General features: G+C 36.5%; 1 protein-coding gene across 1 annotated transcript in view; it reads right to left on the minus strand.

Moving 5' to 3' along the window:
* Positions 1-20,187, minus strand: part of rorca (RAR-related orphan receptor C a) — a 42,774-nt gene extending 22,587 nt beyond the window's left edge. The window contains exon 1 of the mRNA XM_057841342.1: positions 19,827-20,187. Within this exon, the coding sequence (XP_057697325.1) occupies positions 19,827-19,833 (7 nt within the window). The 5' untranslated portion in view covers positions 19,834-20,187. The remainder of the gene's footprint in view (positions 1-19,826) is intronic.
* Positions 20,188-21,035: the final 848 nt, after the last annotated feature.

A 21,035-nucleotide genomic window follows, 5' to 3' on the forward strand; every position in this document is an offset into this window, starting at 1 on the left:
AGGCTTCAGCACCCATGAGCATTGTGTAAGTAATTATTGACATCAACAATGGCGGGTACTAGTTTATTTTTTGATAGAAAATTTTACAAATTTTATTAAAACGAAAACATTAAGAGGGGTTTTAATATAAAATTTCTATAACTTGTACTAACATTTATCTTTTAAGAACTACAAGTCTTTCTATCCATGGATCGCTTTAACAGAATGTTAATAATGTTAATGCCACCTTGTTGATTTATTGTTATAATAAACAAATACAGTCCTTATGTACCGTATGTTGAATGTATCTATCCATCTTGTGTCTTATATTTCCATTCCAACCATAATTTACAGAAAAATATGGCATATTTTATAGATGGTTTGAATTGCGATTAATTTTAAAGCTGTAATTAACTCGATTAAAAATTTTAATCGTTTGACAGCCCTAATATATATATATATATATATATATCACTTTTTTAAATTTTTGTTGTTCCGAGCATTCGTTTAATTAAAGTGGCGTTGTAATGGTGTATTTTCAAAGTGTTTGCATTTATATTGTTTTGGGTGGATACACAGCCCTCTAGTCTGCCTCATTTCACATGGCTGAATCCAGCTGCTCCATGTTAAGACCAACATAAGCCAAGTCCTTGTTTGAGCTAATGTTTTTTTTAATGCATTCGTAATTTAGTTTCAAGGTATATTTAGCCATTTTTTGTGGGAATATGTGTCTGAACCATTTTTAAGGGCGTTGTACAAAAAAAAAAAAAAAAAAAAAAAAAAAAAAACGTTTAATAGTATTTAAGCTAGCAGACTTTTGCTATATAAGTTAGCCAATCTTTCTTTGTTGTACTTTTTTTTTTTTTTTTTTTTTTTTTTAAATACCGTTTGAGGTCAGCTCAAGTATTTAAATTTTTCATGCTCCTTATCCGATTACTCAATTATTCAAACTAAGTAGTTCATTGATTAATCGACTACTAAAATAATTGATAGCTTCAGCCCACCACTAGTCATTTATACCAGGTTTTGAAATACTAAAACATTGTTTCCGAGTAAACGTTTGCCCTGGGACCAAATCTTAAGGAAAAAAATAAACTAAGACAAAAGAATGCTTGAATATTTTTCTTGCTACGAAATAAGTCAGTAGAACCTTATTTAACTATAATAGCTGTCTTGAACAAATATGGATTAACATTCATGAAACATGTCTCACAACGTGGCCGCAACCCTACTACCATAAGCCAGTGGTCCCCAACCTTTTTTGCATCACGGATCGGTGTAATGAGGGCCCTTCTTTTCACGGACCAGCAATGTGTGGCAGAAAATGACAGTAAATCTAAAATAACACGTCGAGGCTAAAAACGAATATTAACTGCAGGGAAAATGTCACTCACCATTCACTGAATCAACCTTTTTTTTAACAGCGGACTCTCTTGAAACTTGTATCTATTGTAAATATCTGTGGTCGCAAGCATAATGAGTTGTTCTGCAATCGTGATGTTTCTTAGCTTTAGCAATATGGTTCATCATGAGGTATGATGCTCTCAGCGCATTCGCTTTTGTTTCCTCGTTTGCTAGCTTTTAGCCACGTATTATACAGAATGGACTTGGTCTTAGGCTCCTCTTCTGGCCCAGCAGGTGGCCGTTTTCCCGTAAAAAAGTTGTCCAAAGACGTCGCCACCCGCAGCACACAGCCAACAGCAGCTAACGTTATTGTTTACATTGGCTGGCGCTGGGCTGCGAAAAGTGTGCAAACATCCTAGTAATTGCGGCCAACCACTAGATGGCGACCTACAACCCCTAGCAAAAAGTATGGAATCATCAGTCTCGGACAAGCACTCACTCAGACGTTTTATCATGTAGAACAAACTCAGATAAAAAGCTTGAAAACATGAATTAGTTCAAAAGTGCAACTCTTTAGCATTCAGAAACACTAAAAGAAATGAATAGTAAATATTGTGGTGGTCAGTAAATGTTAATTCTATAGAGCAAGTGCAGGGAAATGTATATGGAATCACTCCATTCTGAGGGGAAAAAATGGAATCATGAGAAACAAACAAAGAAATAACAATCAAAACACATCTTTAGTATTTAGTAGCACCACCTCTGGCTTTTATGATAGCTTGCAGTCTCTGAGGCATGGACTTGAGTAATCTTCATCAATTTGGTGCCAACTCTTTTTAATTGCAGTTGCCACATCATCCTTGCAGGTCGGAGCCTTGCTGTGGACCATTTTTTTCCTATTTCCACCACAGGTTATCATTAGGGTTGACATCTTGGCAATTTGCAGGCCATTGCATTGACTGGATGAGTCTTTCTCCGACTAATGCTTTAACAGTTTTAGCTCTGTGGCATGATTCATTGTCATCTTGGAAAATGACAAACATATTTTCAATCGAAGGAATAAGAGAGCTGTCCAAAGTTTCAATGTAAACTTGTGCATTTATTGAAGCTTTAGCCACAGCCATCTCCCCAGTGCCTTTGCCTGATACCATTAAGGGCTGAGTGACTTTTAATGTCATCTTCAGGCAGTCATCTTTGTAAATCTCACAGGAACAGCACCAAACAAAAGTTCCAGCATCATCACCTTGTCAAGAGTCAAGAATCTGCATTAGACAAGGTGATGATGATGATTCCATACCTTTTGCTAGGGGTTGTATACAAAACTTTACTCGGACTAGTGTATAAAGTAGACAGGGATGTTGAACGTGTCAAGAGCCACAGGCCAGATTGCAGTCATTAATAAACTATTTCTCTGTGGCCCGGTAGCAAATGTGCCACAGACCGATACCAGTCCGCGGCCTGGTGGTTGAGGACCACTGCCATAACCTAATCAATATATTAGTAGTTAACTTTATAGATAGTTTATTGCCTATTATTGATGACGATTGATAGCACAAAATCAGAAAAGCGAATGTTTTTTTTTGTCTTTTTTCAGTTATATATCCCACAATTCTGGAATGACAATCAAAATTCCCGGCGAACTGCATCGGAAGGATATGAATAAATAAAGGCAAGTGGAAAGAAAAGGAGGGAAAAAAAACTGCTCTCTCTCTCTCTCTCCATGGCCTCGCTTGCTCGCTCCCTCCCTCCCCTCTCGCCAACCTGTTATATAACTGCAGTCTGGCCGCATTCCACGAACGCGCGCATTCAAAGGTGGTCACCCCGGCAACCGTATGACGTTCCTCTCTCGCCCGCCTCCGCTCCCATTGGCTGGGCGGGCGGGTGACTTTGGCTTTTCGACTCGCCGACTCACCTGCCAGTCAGCTGAGCAGCAAAGTCGGGCCTGCCGAGCCTGAGCTGCTCCACTGACACACTTTCCCACTCAAGCAGAGGAACAAGGAGGAAGCGCCTCCTCCTTTTTTTTTCTCGCCGGTTTTAAGTCGCACTTGGACTTGGTCCACGGCAGGAGGGTGTGGTATGGCTTTAGCATAACATAACATGGATGACAGGTTGAAGAGTCATGGTAGTTTGGGAACTTGTTTGACATCTGGATTGACCAAATAAAATAAAAAATAAAAAAATAAAAAAATAAAAAACTACAGTACAGCGAGAACCCAGCGGCGAGAACAGCTGGAGCTAATAGCGGCCCTGAACTTGTCGCAGCATGTCGAGTCTTGGAGTGAAATTTCAGCTGCGCCCATGCAAGACCGTAAATCTATTTTTGCTGTGGTTGCAACCGGCGGGCCACGCGTCCCGCAGGCGAATGAGTGTATCTGTAATTACAGCATGCCGGCGACAAAAGCAAGTACACTTATTGACATAAATAAAACAAGGAAGGTGATTTATAGCATTGATGTCGGGAAGATTTAGCGTTAAAAATGAGCTCTTGTTGCCAACGCCAAGGAGATTTAGGAGAACAGGTAGTAGGCGATTACGACTTTACAACGTGGGAGTCTTGTCCGCGATTTTGTTTCCAGTCTTTTTTAGTTGCACAAGCAGTAACTAATTGTACCTCTCAGTATCTTATTTTTCACTTTACTTCAGGGGTCCCCAAACTTTTTTCTGTGAGGGCCACATAACTTTTCCCTTCTCTGATGAGGGGCCAGGTCAGTTTGTAACAGAAAAATGTATTGTTTTTCAGAAAGTCACAATCAAATAACCCTTTCTGCATTCTTCACGGAACAAAAGTCAATAAAATAAAAATAATAAACGTCAAACTGTCGAAAAAGCTGTCAAACGATTAAAATTTTTAATCGAGTTAATTACAGCTTAAAAATGAATTAATCGTAATTAATCGCAATTCAAACCATCTATAAAATATGCCATATTTTTCTGTAAATTATTGTTGGAATGGAAAGACACAAGACAAACAAATTCAACATACTGTACATAAGTACCGTATTTGTTTATTATAACAATAAATCAACAAGATGGCATTAACATTAACAATTTGATAAAGTGATCCATGGATAGAAAGACTTGTAGTTCTTAAAAGATAAATGTTAGTGCAAGTTATAGAAATTGCATATTAAAATCCCTCTAAATGTTTTCGTTTTAATAAAATTTGTAAAATTTTCAATCAAAAAATAAACTAGTAGGTCGCTATTGTTGATGTCAATAATTACACAATTCTCATGGTCATAAAATCAGTCGCACCCAAGCGCCAGCAGAGGGTGACAAAACTCCAAAAAACACAAGTAACAAGTGCACATAAGCCTGTGCTGTTATTTGAATCTGTTTGAGCGGGGCATGTGTATTAATTGCGTCTAATATTTTAACGGGATTGATTTAAAAAATTAATTACCGCCCGTTAACGCGATAATTTTGACAGCCCTAATAATATATATATATATATATAAAATATAATATAATATAATATAATATAATATAATAATGACAACACTATTAATTAAATAGATAAAAACCAAACAACCCTCTCTGTGTTCTTCACAGAAAAAAGCCAGGAAATAAAACTATTGGGGGAAAAAAAAAAAAAAATTGTTCAAGGGGCTGGACCAAATGTGGAGGAGGGCCGTATCCGGTAGTTTGGGGACCCCTGCTTTACTTTATTAACATGACTTGTTCTGTCCTCACTAAACATGAAGTTGTTCAGCTTAACAGACAGCAAACAATTGTGCTTTTTGAAGCATTTTACTTCCTTAACTTTTGATAATTTGTAAAGCTAAAACACACATATGTACACTTATGCTAAAAACGACACGCATTTTCACAACACTTGACACAAAATTGGTGTTCGAACGTCCATCTAGTCTGATCAACATGTACATTTAGTAGATTAAATTAGCCCAATTTGCCAAACAAAAGTCTGCTAGCTTAAATGCTACGAATGCTAATGTATTTACAATTATCATTGCAAATCGCTTACACGTAACTCCACAAACTGTAGCTGTAAACTTAATTACAAATGCATACACAAACATATATTAGCTGAAATGTGGGCCAAACCAGAGCACATCTATTCTTTATGCATAGATGAATGCTTCTTAGTCATACAAGGCGACATTCCAGTCAGACTCAACGCTGCCACCAGAGGGAAATGCTTCCTATCCTATTCATCATTAAACAAATTATTATACTTTTGGACTTTTGGATAGTTATTTTGTAGCCATGGGCATTAATGAATGCTTATGACGGATGTCATTAAGTGTCATCCAGCAAATTATGTCACTAACTCCACTTATGCCCAGCTCGGATCTTTTACATCTTTCCAAAAGGAAAATAATTTGCCAGATGACACAAAATGACATCCGTCATAAGCATTCATTAATGTTCATTACAGTATAATGTCATAATTATGTCTCAAGACAGTCTTATGGCGCCACCGTCAAATAAAGTGTTACCAAATTCCATAACTAGCAATGAATGAAACAACTAGAACAGTAACTGAAGAAATAATTAGCACAAAACATGAATTTTGATTTGTTATTTACATCCGTAGTGCTGCAATGCATGCTAGGAGGCATTTTGGATGACAACAGTGTTGACAGCAGGAGGCACCAGAGGTTGACTGTCTCCTCCAAGAGAACAGTGATGGCCAAATTGAAGCTTCTTGAAGCAATGAAGCTTTTAAGCCAATTAGTGCAAAGCTTCATGGCGCTTCATTTGGTCTTTTGATACCACTGTCAAATCAAGTGCTACTGGTTGATATTTTTGGGTGTAAATTAGGGCTGTCAAAATTATCGCGTTAACGGGCGGTAATTAATTTTTTAAATTAATCACGTTAAAATATTTGATGCAATTAACGCACACGCCCCGCTCAGACAGATTCAAATAATAGTACAGTGAAATGACCACATGTTAATTGTGTTTTATGGAGTTTTGAAGCCCTCTGCTGGCGCTTGGGTGCGACTGATTTTATAGGCTTCAGCACCCATGAGCAATGTGTAAGGAATTATTGACATCAACCATGGCGGGCTACTAGTTTATTTTTTGATTGAAATTTTTACAAATTTTATTAAAACGAAAACATTAAGAGGGGTTTTAATATAAAATTTCTATAACTTGTACTAACATTTCTCTTTTAAGAACTACAAGTCTTTCTATCCATGGATCGCTTTAACAGAATGTTAATAATGTTAATGTCATCTTGTTGATTTATTGTTATAATAAACAAATACAGTCCCTATGTACTGTATGTTGAATGTATATATCCATCTTGTGTCTTCTTTCCATTCCAACAATAATTTACAGAAAAACATGGCATATTTTATAGATGGTTTGAATTGTGATTAATTGCGATTAATTATTCATTTTTAAGCTGTAATTAACTCGATTAAAAATTTGAATCGTTTGACAGGCCTAGTGAAAATATCTCATAGTACAGTGAGGACAGCTGCGGCTTACAGTCCAGTGCGGCTTATCTATGAATAAATGCCGTTTTTGTGTCAATTTTGGTGGGTGGAGGCGTATAGCCAGGTGCGCCTTATAGCGCGAAAATTACTGTAATAACATTATGTAGTAAAGTGGTAAGATGTGGTTTAAAAAAAAAAAAAAAAACTTGACATGACCGAGGAAAAACTGATATGTTTTGTATTCTGCACCTAAATTTTAGCTATGAAAAGCTACCAGGTCTAAATCAGTATTTTTCAAATTGTAATCGCTATAATCGTGGGTGCAATCCTATTAGTCAGCTATCAAAATAATAGTTTGTGGCAGCTCTATTCCAATCAAATGGCTCTTCCCTGACCTAAAAAGACTTTCAACCAGTCAAGATATATTACTTTAACATCTTCAGGGACACCAATTACTACTTACCAATTACTCATGGCTTAAGTGGCATCTTCTAGGGTATTACAGAAAGACCAGAAAACTTTTAAGCAATAGCACACCATAACTGATTTTTACAATCCTTTTGTCAGTCACTCAATTTTCGCTCGGCACTTTAGCGGGAAACAGCGCTGTAAAGGCTTGTCCGTGCAGACTTTGCTCTCCCTCGTCCGAGCTAATCAAACAGTCCAAAGTTCTATTTACCCACTCCTTCCATGACATACTGTACTTAACCTACTTTTTGAAAGGAATGAATTATTGCTGTATCAGGACTATGTCACACATAAGGCAAATTTTTAAAATAGTTTTTCCCTTCTCAGTTACACTATTGATTGACAGTCTCTTTCCAAGAAACGTTTTAACCTTTCTGACCTACCTGGAAGCCAGAAGCCTGACACTCATGGTAAAAAAAAATGAACCTGGTGTTAAAGTAATTACTGTGTGATAGTAGAAACGGAGCCGTCGCAGGGTCCCGCGACATGCCTCTAACGCGACCGCCGTGTGGGGAATTGTGACATTTACGGGCATGTTTGTGGGATTGACGGGAGCCGCGAGATGGCCGCGAGGCTATGCATCATTTACAACGAGGCTAAATCACACACCGGATCGACTTACACTTGTGGTGCAGAATGTTTCCAGCTGACGGGGAGACTCCAATTTGAAGAGGAATGTGGTCACGACGCACCGCCAGCGGTTAAAAAAGCCGAAAAACATATTTCTGTCAGCACGCACCATAAACTTTTGGAGCTTAGGTTTATATGCTAAGGAGCTTTTTTAGGATTCAATAAAATAAAAATGCTTTTCAATCCATTGTCTACTAATCACAGTAATAGACGTCCAATCTATTTTGACTGGGAGGGTTGGCAGCGATCATTCAATGAATGAGATTTAACTCTTTTAATACTATTGACATTGAAAACTTGTCAACTAGTTTCTAAACATTCTGTACCTATAAATACTTTTGTCATCAGCCAACTTTTAAGACACAGCTAAAGGTAGAAAAAAATAGAAAATGGCAAATTCATGTAAATCTTGATGCTTACAGTTGAGTCACATTTGTCAAAAATGTTTAAAACAATTAACAGAAAAAAAAATCTCAAATTTAAAACATTTTCTTAAAGTTTTGGCTTTTTGGTTTTAAATTACATAACGTTATATGGTTATTGTTAAGTAGGGCTGCCACAATAAATTGATGAATCAGCAACCAATTGAATACTAAATTGACGATTTTGATAATCGACAATTGTTCAGAAACTTTTTTCTTTCTTTCTTTCTTTAAATTGTACAAATCTTTTTGGAGCCCCTTAATAGGGCGATAAGAATTAAAAAAAAATAAAAAAATTTTTAAACTTAACATTCGTATTAACTATTATTACATGTTTTAATGGGTATTGCATGTTAATAAACACATTTCTAACATTTGAACACTTAAAAAAATTAAAGCCAAAATTAATCAAATTTAAAAAAGGGTTTTGGCCCTTCATAAAACTCCATACACCTTACTTTTCGGACCATAAGGCGCACCAAATTATAAGCAGCCGCCCACAAAATTTGACGCGAGAACGGCATTTGTTCATAAATGAGCCGCACTGGACTATAAGATGCAGCTGTCCTCCCTGTTAGGTTTTGTGTTGTTTTTTTTCCTAGTGTGACTTGTCCCTGTGATTACCCATTGATTTCACCTGTTGTACCTGCTCCTAGTGAGTCCTCCTGTATTGCCCAGCTGTTCCTCGTCTCGTTACCCCTTGTCTGCATGTGTGTATATAACCACCCATTTTCTTTTCACTCCTTGTTGCTTCAATGTCAATGTCAGAGTCTTCGTCAATGTGTATGTCAACGTCACTTTCAAGTCCTGTCCAAGCCCTTGTGTTCGCCTCAGTAAGTTTTTGATACCCAGCCTTTGTTAGTGACCTGAGTTTTGTTTGCTGCATTTTTTGGGATCTCCACATTATTTGCTGATACTTTGTTTTTGCTGGCCTTAATTAAATCATTTTTGCACCGTCTACCTGCCTCGCCTCCCTTTCCCTGCATTTGGGTCCACACACCACCTCCCTGCCCCGCACCTCCTGACACTCCCTATATTTTGGGATATTTACACCAAAAGATAACCGATAACACTTTATTTGACAGCGGCATCATAAGACTTTCATAAGACCAAATGAACCACCATAAAGCTTTGAACAAATTGGCTGCAAAGTTTCAGAGCTTCAAGAAGCTTCATTTGGCGATCACTGCTCCCTTGGAGGAGACAGTCAACCTCTGCTGACAACACTGTTGTCGTCCAACATGCCTCCTAGCATGCATTGCAGCGATACAGATGTAAATGACGAATCAACATTCATGTTCTGCGCTAATTATTTCTTCAGTTACTGTTCTAGTTGTTTCACTAATTACTAGTTATGGTATTTGGTAACACTTTAACAGTGGTGCCATAAGACCATCATAATTATGAGATTACATTGCCATGAGCATTAATGAATGCTTATGGCACACGTTTAAAAAAATAAATAAAATTCTTTTTTACAATGCGCTTAACAAATCGTTCAAATGCATATTCCCACAAAAAAAAGGCTAAATATACCTAGAAAATAAATTACGAATGCATAAAAAAAATATTAACTCACACAAAAACTTACCTTATGTTGGTCTTAACAGGGAGCAGCTGGATTCAGCCATGTTAAATGAGTTATGTCATATTCACTATTGCCACTAGAGGTCATTGTATCCATCCAAATCAATAAAATGAATCGCAAACACTTTCAAAACAAACCATGACTATGCCACAGTATTTAAACAAATACTCGAAGCAGCAAAATTTGATTCGAAGCTTTTTTCTAATCGAATTACTCGAGTTAATCGTTGCAGCACTACACAAAATTCTTCAAAATTTTCTTTAGTTCCATTGCACATTTACAGTTTAAATTTTAAGCCAAAACTAATACAGCAGTAAATAACTTGATAAATTTATATGAGCTTATTAGCCAATAAAAAAAATCTGTGATTGTGTTTGTGGCAGCCTTAGTCTTAAATTGTACTGTTTAAATTTTCTTCATTTCCTGCATTACAGCTGCTGTTGTTGCTCAACTGCTATATATTTGAAGTCAAGTTATGTAATTAACGTCATTAAATGTAATTACCTGTGTATTCACCTGTGACATTCATACAATAGATGAAAGCAATCATGGCAGAAAAACACAGAGAATAGAATATCTTATATATTTAGTACAATGATTTATAAAGTATATGATATATAAACAAGATTTTTCATCTCTGCCTTAGTTTATAAAAAGGTCAGCAAAACTAAAGATATTGCTTGTAAACCGAATCAAATGTAGGTCAAGTGATAGCGATCTCACCTAGATTTATCTGTAACGTAGCGTCAAGAGCTGTACACGTCTCTAAATTGCTCGGCCAACTAAAACCCAAGTCGAAACGAAAATGTGACAACGACAAAAGAAGAAACAGTCTTCACGCATAACCGCTTGTAAAATCAGCACGTTCGTGTGAGAACGCTTTGTGTTTATGCTTTACCTTTAAACTTTCATTCATTTGCCGATTAGGAATGCTGTCATATTACTTGCCTGTCAAGTTGATGATGCTTTTACAAGGGCAACAGGGTGAATCTGGCATTCGTTCAACTTTATTTGCTCTTTGGAAAATGCGAACCAAGTTTCTGTGCTGCATTATGTCAGTGTTTTCCAACGTTTAATGAGCCACGGCACATATTTTACATTGGAAAAACTTCATGGCACACCACCGAAGGAAAACGTCGCCGGTATTTAAACTGTAATAACGATGATCTTGTCTCAATTTACTCAGAAATGTACTGACTCGGTGGAACATCTGGTTTTGTTTAATTGAACTCAAAACTGCTGAACTAAAGGTCAGCCGATATATCGGGTCGATATTAAGGATCTCTCGGATCTAATCACATGACCGGAAATTGGAACCGATCACGTCATTCTTAGATCGGAATTGGGTGAAAAGGATTGGGTTTTTAAAATGTATTTATTAAGTATGTATTTATTTTTTATTATTAAGTATTAATTCATTAGCTGCCAGTGACAGTGACAGAGTAAATTTTCACCCAATGCCTGAGCACGTCATTTTTAGAAGATCGGAATTGGGCTACAAAGCAACAAAATAAGATGTATAAGGGTGTCGCGTATTTTATAATAAATGATTAAATAAATGAATAAACTAGTACCGCAACAATTAATTGTTTAACTCGAGTAATTTAATTACAAAAAAAGCTTAGAATCAAATTAGAGTGGCGTTGTAATGGTTTGTTTTGAAAGTGTTTGCATTTAGTCTTATTGATTTGGGTGGATACACTGCCCTCTTGTGGCAACATTGATTATGACATAGCTGATTTATCATGGCTGATTCTACCTGCTCCCTGTTTAGACCAACATAAGGTAAAGTTTTGTTTGAGCAAATATGTTTAAATATATTTTTAAGCATTCATAATTTAGTTTATAGATATACTTAATAGCTTTTTGTGGGAATATGTGCTTGAATGATTTGTTAAGAGCATCGTTTAAAAAAAAAAAAAAAAAAAAAAAAAAAAGCATTTTATAGCATTTAAGCTAGCGGATTTTTGCTACGCAAGTTAATCAAGTTTTCATTTGTCGTACTTATATATTTTTCATACCGTTTCAGGCTAAGCTTAGGTATTTTAATTTCTTTTTAAATGAAAGTGCAATTTTGCTTAGTTTGGAGAAACACATTATATATATATATATATATATATATATATAGACGGAAACACCGAGACAAAGGTGAAAAAGCAGTTTCTGCTCTTGCACCCCTCTTTAAAATAAACTGCTGTATTTTAAACCAAAGGAATTGTTGTGTTTAATAGAACAATATGTCTACATGCAGCCACAGCAGATTCATGGCGCACTAAGCCACCGAGCTATTTTTAATTTGTCCGTTTTACCCTGGAGACCCCTGTTTACAGACACCGCGCAACCGCTTTTGTTTCAACCCAGTCATAAAAAGGTAAGTAATTATATTTATTCGAAATGTCTGTCATTTTTAGTTTTGAATCATTAATTGATGTCTAATATTTAGTTAAAAAAAAAAAAAAAGACTTTATGAAGTTATTCACTCATATTTTAAACAAATTATGACACAATGAAAAAAATAGTGTCTGTAAATAGGTCACGGATATCTACCTCATAACTATCGCTTAATTGTATTTTTTTGTTACTGTTGCATTTACCCCAATATTTTAGATGAGAAATAATCGATCAAAAAGAAGAAAAAAAAAAAAACGTTTAAAAGGGTAAATATTTGAAAAAGAAAATCTCGACCACTCCCTGATGTCTGCGATTTCTGTATTGCGACCCTTGTTATATTACCGTGTTTCACCCATAAAATCCCCCAAAAGTCAGTCTGTGGCCATTCACAGCTGTGTCTTGACACTCGGTGAGACTTGCAACACGGAGTTTTTGGATCGAAACAAGGTAAGTACGCGATAATGACTAATTAAAATCATAGTGTCTTTAACTATGCTCTCTCATGCTCTCACCTCGAGTTTGAGTTAATGGGTTTGAAAATTTTTGTTAAAAAAATGCCCTCCTGTTCAAAATTTTTCCCCCCAGAAAATTGAGATTTTATGCTTTTCAATGATTTATCACACATGCATATAGGACATTTTTTAAATTTGGTCAAATTGGGGGTCTCAGAGTGGAACTTCAAGTCACCTGAGTGTTTATAAATTATATAATAAATTATCATATTAATTATATTTTTATAATTTTTTTAAGCACTTCAAATGTAATAATTATGAGAAGTTTTAAACATGTTACTGTCCCACCGAATTACTTTTAAACAAGACTAAAGTAGAAAATTGCTTGTCTTTATTAAATGCTTTATTGAGTGAGTCCACTCAAATCTGTTCAAGCTGCTCACTTACCCACAACGAGTTGCCACAGCAAGTGTTTAACAAGCTAAATGATGATTGACACATGGGGCGCTTTGAAGTTTTTGCTTCTAAGCATCTCGGGCAAGAGCAAACCTTAACATCTGTCAATCATCGTTAACTTCAACAAGTAACACCAGTGCACTGCCTGACCAAGAAAAGCAGCAGGAGGGAGAGTGAGACTACGTGATCCAGACAGCTCATCTGTATTTATTTATGTAATTTTTAATTTTTAAAAAATCCACGATGGACTGAGCGCACAAAATTTGAAGCGCGAAGTAGCAAGGGATCACTGTATATACAATTATATAATGAGTGTTTCAATTGTTTTTCATGATCAAAGAGCTTTAAAAAATTGTATCGGCCTCAAATATCTTAAAAAAAAAAAAACCTGCTTAAGACATCGAAAATCTGCTGAATTTTTTGTTTTTTTTCCCCCCCGTCAAATCGGCATCAGCCTTTGAAAACTCCATATCGGTCGACGCCAGGTCTGTGAGTGCCGTTTTTATCAGTGGTGGGATTAGCAGGTCTTCAAGCATGTGGATTGTCAAGATCCAGTTTCGAGAATCTCGTACTACGCGTTGCAGCAAACTTCTTGCCAGGCGGCAGGAACGAAACGCGGCTCCAATGCCAACTATGCTTTCAAACATGTCATAGCTGTCTGAATGACACCTGAAACTAAATAAGTGTAAAGTGTCTAAAACTTATAGTGTTATCCCTTATATTAAAAAGCGACACTAAAACCTTACCATCCCGCCTCAAAATTACCTTGAATTCTAATACCCTGTTTTTAAAGTCATCCTCGCAAAGCTGAACAAGCAGATATTGCTTATCGAGCCGACTTGGCGTGGAGATACCATAAAGGTCCAAATATTTATTTTTGAGCCAAATATTTATCTGCGCACTCTGGCAAACATAAATTTAGTCTTTGGGAATGCTCTCCAACGGCGCGTTAGATAATTCTGGAACGGAATCTTTAGCGTGCAGTCGACAGTCAAGGGAGAGGGCACCTTGACACATACCGAGTTTCGCTGTGAACTCTTACAAGGCTGCGCATTGAACAGATAGCGACAGAGTTGTGGCGCGGCGTTCTTGGAGAGCCCGGAGCGACCTTTTTCCTAGGGCATTTTTGGTTGGCAGTCCATGATCATGTTTCAGTGACATGGACGGTGATATACACTTCTAATCTATTTGAACTGGGAGGACTAAAAGACTCTTACAGTTCAAACGGATTGGACGTCTATCGTGGTCAATGCCATTAAGTGAGTTTAAAAAGAAACCAAACTCCAAAGTTTCAACAGTAAATATCAGATATCTGCAGTTGTCCTTGAAATATGAATATTATCTTAGTGCTTGACCCCAAAAAGTTCTAACATTTACTTTAATTTGCTAAAACAATGATCAACATTTGTTCTTGTTCTTTGACGTGTTAGAGACCAAATAAGCTGCTGGAGCATAATTAAGATTGCAAACTTTGCACGGGTATTTTCAGGCAACTTTTTTCCCCATTTTGTGTCCTTAGAAAGGACAATTGCCAGAATTAGATGAAGCATTTTTGGTTCTACATTTTAATACAAACAGTGGTACAGGGGCAATAGCTACACAACATTTTCAAAATGGATTCTTCAATTTTTTTATTCCTAATTTAGTATACAAAAAATGTGTAGTAATGATAAACAACAAAATGTGCTCTGCGTAACATTCCACATTACAATACCTGTGACTTTGAGTGTATATGAGATGGCGTGATAAGGGTAGTGGATGTCAGAAAAAAAATTAATGTTGTGGTTTGTTTTGTCTTTAAAAAAAATTTTTTTTAATTAAAAAATAATAAAAGATTTAAAAAATAAATAAAAAGAATTTACTGTATTTTCCCCTTTTTTTTTTACCGTTTTCCCCTTTTTTTGTACTTTAAATACAAAATTTAATTTAATTACAAAGAATAAAAATTAACAAAAATATTTATAGTAGTCCTCATTTTTTAAAAATATTTTTTTAACTAAAAAAAATATATACATATATTTTACCATTTTCATATAAAAAATGTTCATTAAAAAAAATCAACATATATGAAAAAAAATGCTATTAAAGCAAAACTTGGTAACTTTTCAGTTTTGGTCGATTTTAGCGACGCCAGTGGACTGCATTTCCCATGAGGACCAGCGCATAAGCGCAAAGTGTCGTAAAATCCTCGTCTACCGGTTGCCTGCAGATGGATTAAATGCAGAGGTGGGTGGGTGGAGTAGACAAAAATGGTACTCAAGTGAGAGTAGCGTTACTTCAAAATAATAATGCTTAAGTAAAAGTAATCTTCCAAAAAATGTACTCAAGTACAAGTAAAAAAGTATTTGGTGAAAAGAATACTCAAGTAATCAGTAACATTGTAACTGCTTAAAAATTAAGATTTTTTTTTCTCAGCTCAAAGTTATCGATATAAACTTTTGTTACAATGATACTGAACAATAACCTATTACATAATAACATTAAGCCAAATAAACACAAAAAAATAAATAAATAATCATTGAATTCCGGCCAGAGAGAAAAATGACAGAAATGAAGCCTTATTTGTCCAAAGAGCACGATTGCCCTCTAGTGGGGAAAATAGTTCCTAGTTTGAATAGTGAATACAGTAGTTCCTTCATAGTTACTATTATGAAATTAAAAGGATCATATCTCCGGTTTACTGTGGTCAATCGGTGCCAAATAAAGACTGGGATAGAGATTAAAATCCGTGCTTTTGAGTCATGTTGAGCGCAGCACTCTATGTCAAATACTTTATTTGTTACGGCGCTTTAAAGACGCATGATTGAACAGGCTTGCGTGATCATACAACGGAAAGCTTGCGTCTGATCGGTGTAATGGAGTCATGTGATTATTGTTGGGACGTCTCATTTGTGAATTAGCGCTACTCTTGGCAATAGCATCGCCAGCAAAAAAATAAATCTAATATGTAGAATAAAGAGGAAAAATGTAACGACTCTTGTGTAGCCCAAAGTGGCAGAGTAAGAAGAGTGTTTTTTCTTCACAAATCTACTCAAGTAAAAAGTATGGCTTAGTAAAACTACTCTTAGAAGTACATTTTTCTCAAAAAGTTGCTCAAGTAAATGTAACCGAGTACATGTAACGCGTTACTACCCACATCTGATTAAACGACATTTCAGTTTCCAGCCACTGTGTGAAGGATGATTAGTAATGAGCTAATGAATACGGTTGTGGCTAAACATTAGCATATGACGGTTAGCAACCGAGTGGCTTCGTGTTCGGTTGGGGGGTGGGGGGGTGTCACGCCAGGGTGTGAAAGCTGGGCCAGTGTTTATTCTTGAGTGTCCTTTTATGTTTTTTTTCCTCCTCAGACAAAACCTTTTGTCTGTCTTGTTGCTCTGCCATCTTTGCAGATTTCACGTGAAAGCATTCGCATCGACTTCTGCCTTTTTAATCAATGGGGAAAGGAGGAAGTGACCTACGCCGTTAAGCAGTCAGCACATTTGTGTTTTTTTTGTGTGTGGCAGGGTTCCTGCCACCCTCCTATAGTTAATTAGCGCCGGTGAAAGTGATGCAGACTCCCTCAAGATATAAAAGAGGTGTCATTCAACTTTGTTGTTAGTCGACATATCACAAATTTTATGACAAGATTTCATAAAGGTTGAAAAGTTACCTGGTGTTGCTTTAAAGAATCTTAAAAAATTGGATTCTAACAATTTTGAGCTCAACAATGTTTCTAAACGACAAAATATTCCTGTGGTATAAGATTAGCTGTCGATTTAGCCCCAGCTGGCGGACAAAAAGGCCCTCTGACTTTAACCATAACTAAAATGTGAAACACGACAAAGATGAATTTGACATTCCTGGTCACTAGTCTTATTTTACTCTTGTATTATTAGTTAACCTTGAAGCATTTAAAAATTTTCAATAGTCCATGGCAGGTTGTAGGTCTCGCCTGTTCCCGTCCATCCCTTCATTTGCTCAAGTAAAAAAAAAAAAAAAAAATAGAACAGTATTTCTAATCAAAAAATGACGCAAGTAGAGAAGAAAAATCTAAGCGTCCAACAGAGTTGGTGCTTGAGTGGCGTTCCCTTCGGTTAATGTCAGTAACCGAAGCCGACAGAAGAAACTGAGCTTAACTTGAGCCTGCTGTGCCTCATGTTTAAATGTGGGCTTGCTGTGCCCATATCCGGCTTTGCCACAGCGGTGCGTGACATGCTGACATCATAACAACGGCAGGAGCACCTTTGGACAGTTATGTCTTCACATAACAGTATACAGTTAACTCTGTGACAAATTAACTCCTAACTCCAATATAATTTTCTATGCTGTTTGTGTAATCAGTTTTACTTACTTGACTCATATTAAGAAAATGTTTTTATTTGCCAATAGCTAACTGCGAAAAAGTTGACCTTGGAAAAAATGGCTCATGTTGGTGTATGCTCATATAATACAAGTAATGCTGCAACGATTAATTGATTAACTCGAGTAATTTGATTAGAAAAAAACTTTGAATCAAATTTTGCTGCTTCGAGTACATGTTTAATTAGTGGCATTCTAATGGTTTTGAAAGGGTTTGCATTTAGTTTTATTGACTTAGGTGGATACATTGCCCTCTAGTGGCATCAGTGAGTATGACATAACTCATTTAACATGGCTGAATCCAGCTGCTCCCTGTTTAGACCAACATTATTGTTTGCTCTGTTTTTTTAATGCATTCGTTATTTAGTTTATAGTTATATTTAACCTTAACATTTTATCGCATTTAAGCTAGGGGACTTTTGCTATGCAAGTTAGCCAATTGTTCACTTGTTGTACTCAAATCCTCATTTATGCATTTTTTTTTTTATATCGTTCGAGGCTAAACTCAGGTATTTTAGTAATCTTTAAATAAAAGTGCAATTCTGCATAGTTTAATATGACATAACTCATTTAACATGGCAGATTCGAACTGCTCCCTGTTTAGACCAACGCAAGGTAAGGTTTTGTTGGATTAATTGTTTTTTTATTAATGCATTCGTAATTTAGTTTATAGGTATATTTTAGGGCTGCAGCTATCGATTATTTTAGTAGTTGATTAATCGATGAAGTAGTTAGTTTTTTTTTTTTTTTTACAATGCGCTTAATAAATGGTTCGGACATATATTCCCACAAAAATGGCTAAATATATCTATACATTACAAATGCATAAAAAAAAAAAAAAACATTAGCTCAAACAAAAACTTAGCTTAAATTGGTCTTAACAAGGAGCAGCTGGATTCAGCAATGTGAAATGAGGCGGACTAAAGGGCAGTGTATCCACCCAGATCAATGCAAACACTTTAGAAATAAACCACTTTAATTAAACGAATACTAGAAGCAGCAAAATTTAATTTGAATCTTTTTTTCTCATCGAATACTCGAGGCAATCGATTAATCGTTGCAGCACTAGTATATTTAACAGCTTTTTGGGGAATATTTATTAAACGATTTGTTAGAGCATTGTTTAAAAATAAATAAATAAATAAAAAACATTAGCATTTGACAGCATTTAAACTAGCCTACTTTTGCTATGCAAGTTAGCCAATTGTTCTCTTGTTGTACTCAAGTCCTCATCTATGTATTTTTTTTTATACCGTTTGAGGCCAAACTCATGTATTTTATGTTTAAATGAAAGTGCAATTATGCATAGTTTGAAGAAACATGAATTTATTTTGTATTCTCATGTAATGCTCTTTAGAAAGTGCAATTTTAGCAAGCCTTTGTTTTACATCTCCTAAAATACATTCTGCAACGCATTTGATGTTCCTAATCCCATTACTCGATTATTCAACCTAACTTGTTGATCGATTAATCCACTACTAAAATAATCGATAACTGCAGTCCTACTTACAAGTGTATATAAAGTGCAAATACTACTAAAATATGAGCATCCATGATACTGGAAAGTGATTCATCTGACTACAAAGCACACACACATGCACTGTAATCCTCAATGACAGAACTAGGTCAATGGAACACCTCCTATCACCCCACCCCTACATAACACATCCACTAAAATCTGATGAAAACAAAAGCACATTACAGAAGGGGGGAAAAATCACTTATTCAACACATATTTGCACATTTACAGTACAGCCGCAGTGATTGACAACAACAGTTTAGTAAAACTGGCAGTGAATAATCATGTTTCAGTGCCACTGACGGCAATAGACGCACAATTCATTTTGACTGCCCAGTCAAAATTGGACGTCTATAGCTGTCAATGGCAGTAAATGACTTAAATAGATGGAATTGTAAACGTTGAGTGCGATATTCATTTATTCATTGACGGTATTAAGTGTCGAAATCAAGTTGGTCAAGTGTTTAAATGTAGCAAGGAAAAGGTGAAATTTAAGCGCAAGTGGCCGTGCCAAGTGCCTTTTCTCGGGCTTGATTGAGCCTGCTCCCTCCCTCCCTTCCCCGCTGACGCTCTCGCTCTTACATAACGACAGTCGAGTCACCCGAGAGGCAGCATACGCACTCGAAAAATAACACTAGGCACCAAACAAACTCGCCGAATGTGTTAGAATATATAAAAATATTCTCAAATTGAGGAATTGCCACTCGTTTCTTCACTTCCTGTATTTTGAAGGTGTGTTTAAATGCACTTTAAAAAAGTCCGAACTTGGGACTTTTGCTTCGTCTAAAGATTCCTAAACTTTGTTAGAAAGTTTAAGTTACTCACCTCTCATGTCGAGTCGACTTTTGGAGTCATGCAACTCGTCTTGGAGAAAAAATGCAATGTCAAGAACGGAACTTTCAAGCCCCGAGCTGTCAAAACAGCAACTCCTGAAACGGCTCACCGGAGCCTTTTCGTCAAAAAAAAAACTCGTCCTTGATAAAGACGTCGTCAATTCGCGATGAGTTCAAGTCTCTACGCGGTCTTTCTTCCCCGGGGAACACAGTGTTGTGGTTCACACGAAGCGGCTGACCCACGCGTGGACTGGCAGCTCCTTCTTTCCTCCTCCGCGGTTGGCGCTAACCTACTTTCGACGACGCGTGGACTACACATGACCGTCAGTCAGCCAGCAAGCGAGCCCGCCCGCCGCGTGCGTGCCCCGTTGTCGACGCAGGCGCGCGCACGCACGTAGGGCGGGTGGCGCGCGCGTAAGGAGCCGCTCACGCGTGCGTGAGAAAGTGTGGCAGTGTGTCAGCTCACAGCGTGGGAACTATTCCACGACGCAAGCAAAAACTACAGCTATTTATCTGTTCTTTTGTAGAGTTTTTATTGTTCCGTATGACTCCAGAAGTACATTTCTGTTCGTTTTTTCTAAAGCAAAGAACGTGAACTAGTATTTTAACAAAGTAAATGTCCTTTCTACTTCAGTACAATTCTTTTGCCACCTCATTCATTTAAACAATGCAGCCTTATGCAATTTTACTGCCATTGCAGTACAGTAAGTATAGACTGCAAAATGAGCTTTGCAGCTGTTAGGCGCTTACTGTAAAAATACACATTAGATAAAGATCCTGACAGAGCTTTGAAAAAATTGTTTCGAAAAAATAATATTTTATACAGTGCATTTTGGCACGACATTAAAATCCTAATCGTTTATATTTCAATATTCATATTCGTTCAATATCAATTTCATATGAAGTACAGTGGGGCAAATAAGTATTTAGTCAACCACTAATTGTGCAAGTTCTCCCACTTGAAAATATTAGGCCTGTAATTGTCAACATGGGTAAACCTCAACCATGACAGACTGGAAAAAAAACAAAATCACATTGTTTGATTTTTAAAGAATTTATTTGCAAATAATGGTGGAAAATAAGTATTTGGTCAATACCAAAAGTTCATCTCAATACTTTGTTATGTACCCTTTGTTGGCAATAACGGAGGCCAAACGTTTTCTGTAACTCTTCACAAGCTTTTCACACAGTGTTGCCGGTA

This window comes from Corythoichthys intestinalis, chromosome 7, assembly GCF_030265065.1.
Source record: "Corythoichthys intestinalis isolate RoL2023-P3 chromosome 7, ASM3026506v1, whole genome shotgun sequence".
Lineage (NCBI taxonomy): Eukaryota > Metazoa > Chordata > Actinopteri > Syngnathiformes > Syngnathidae > Corythoichthys > Corythoichthys intestinalis.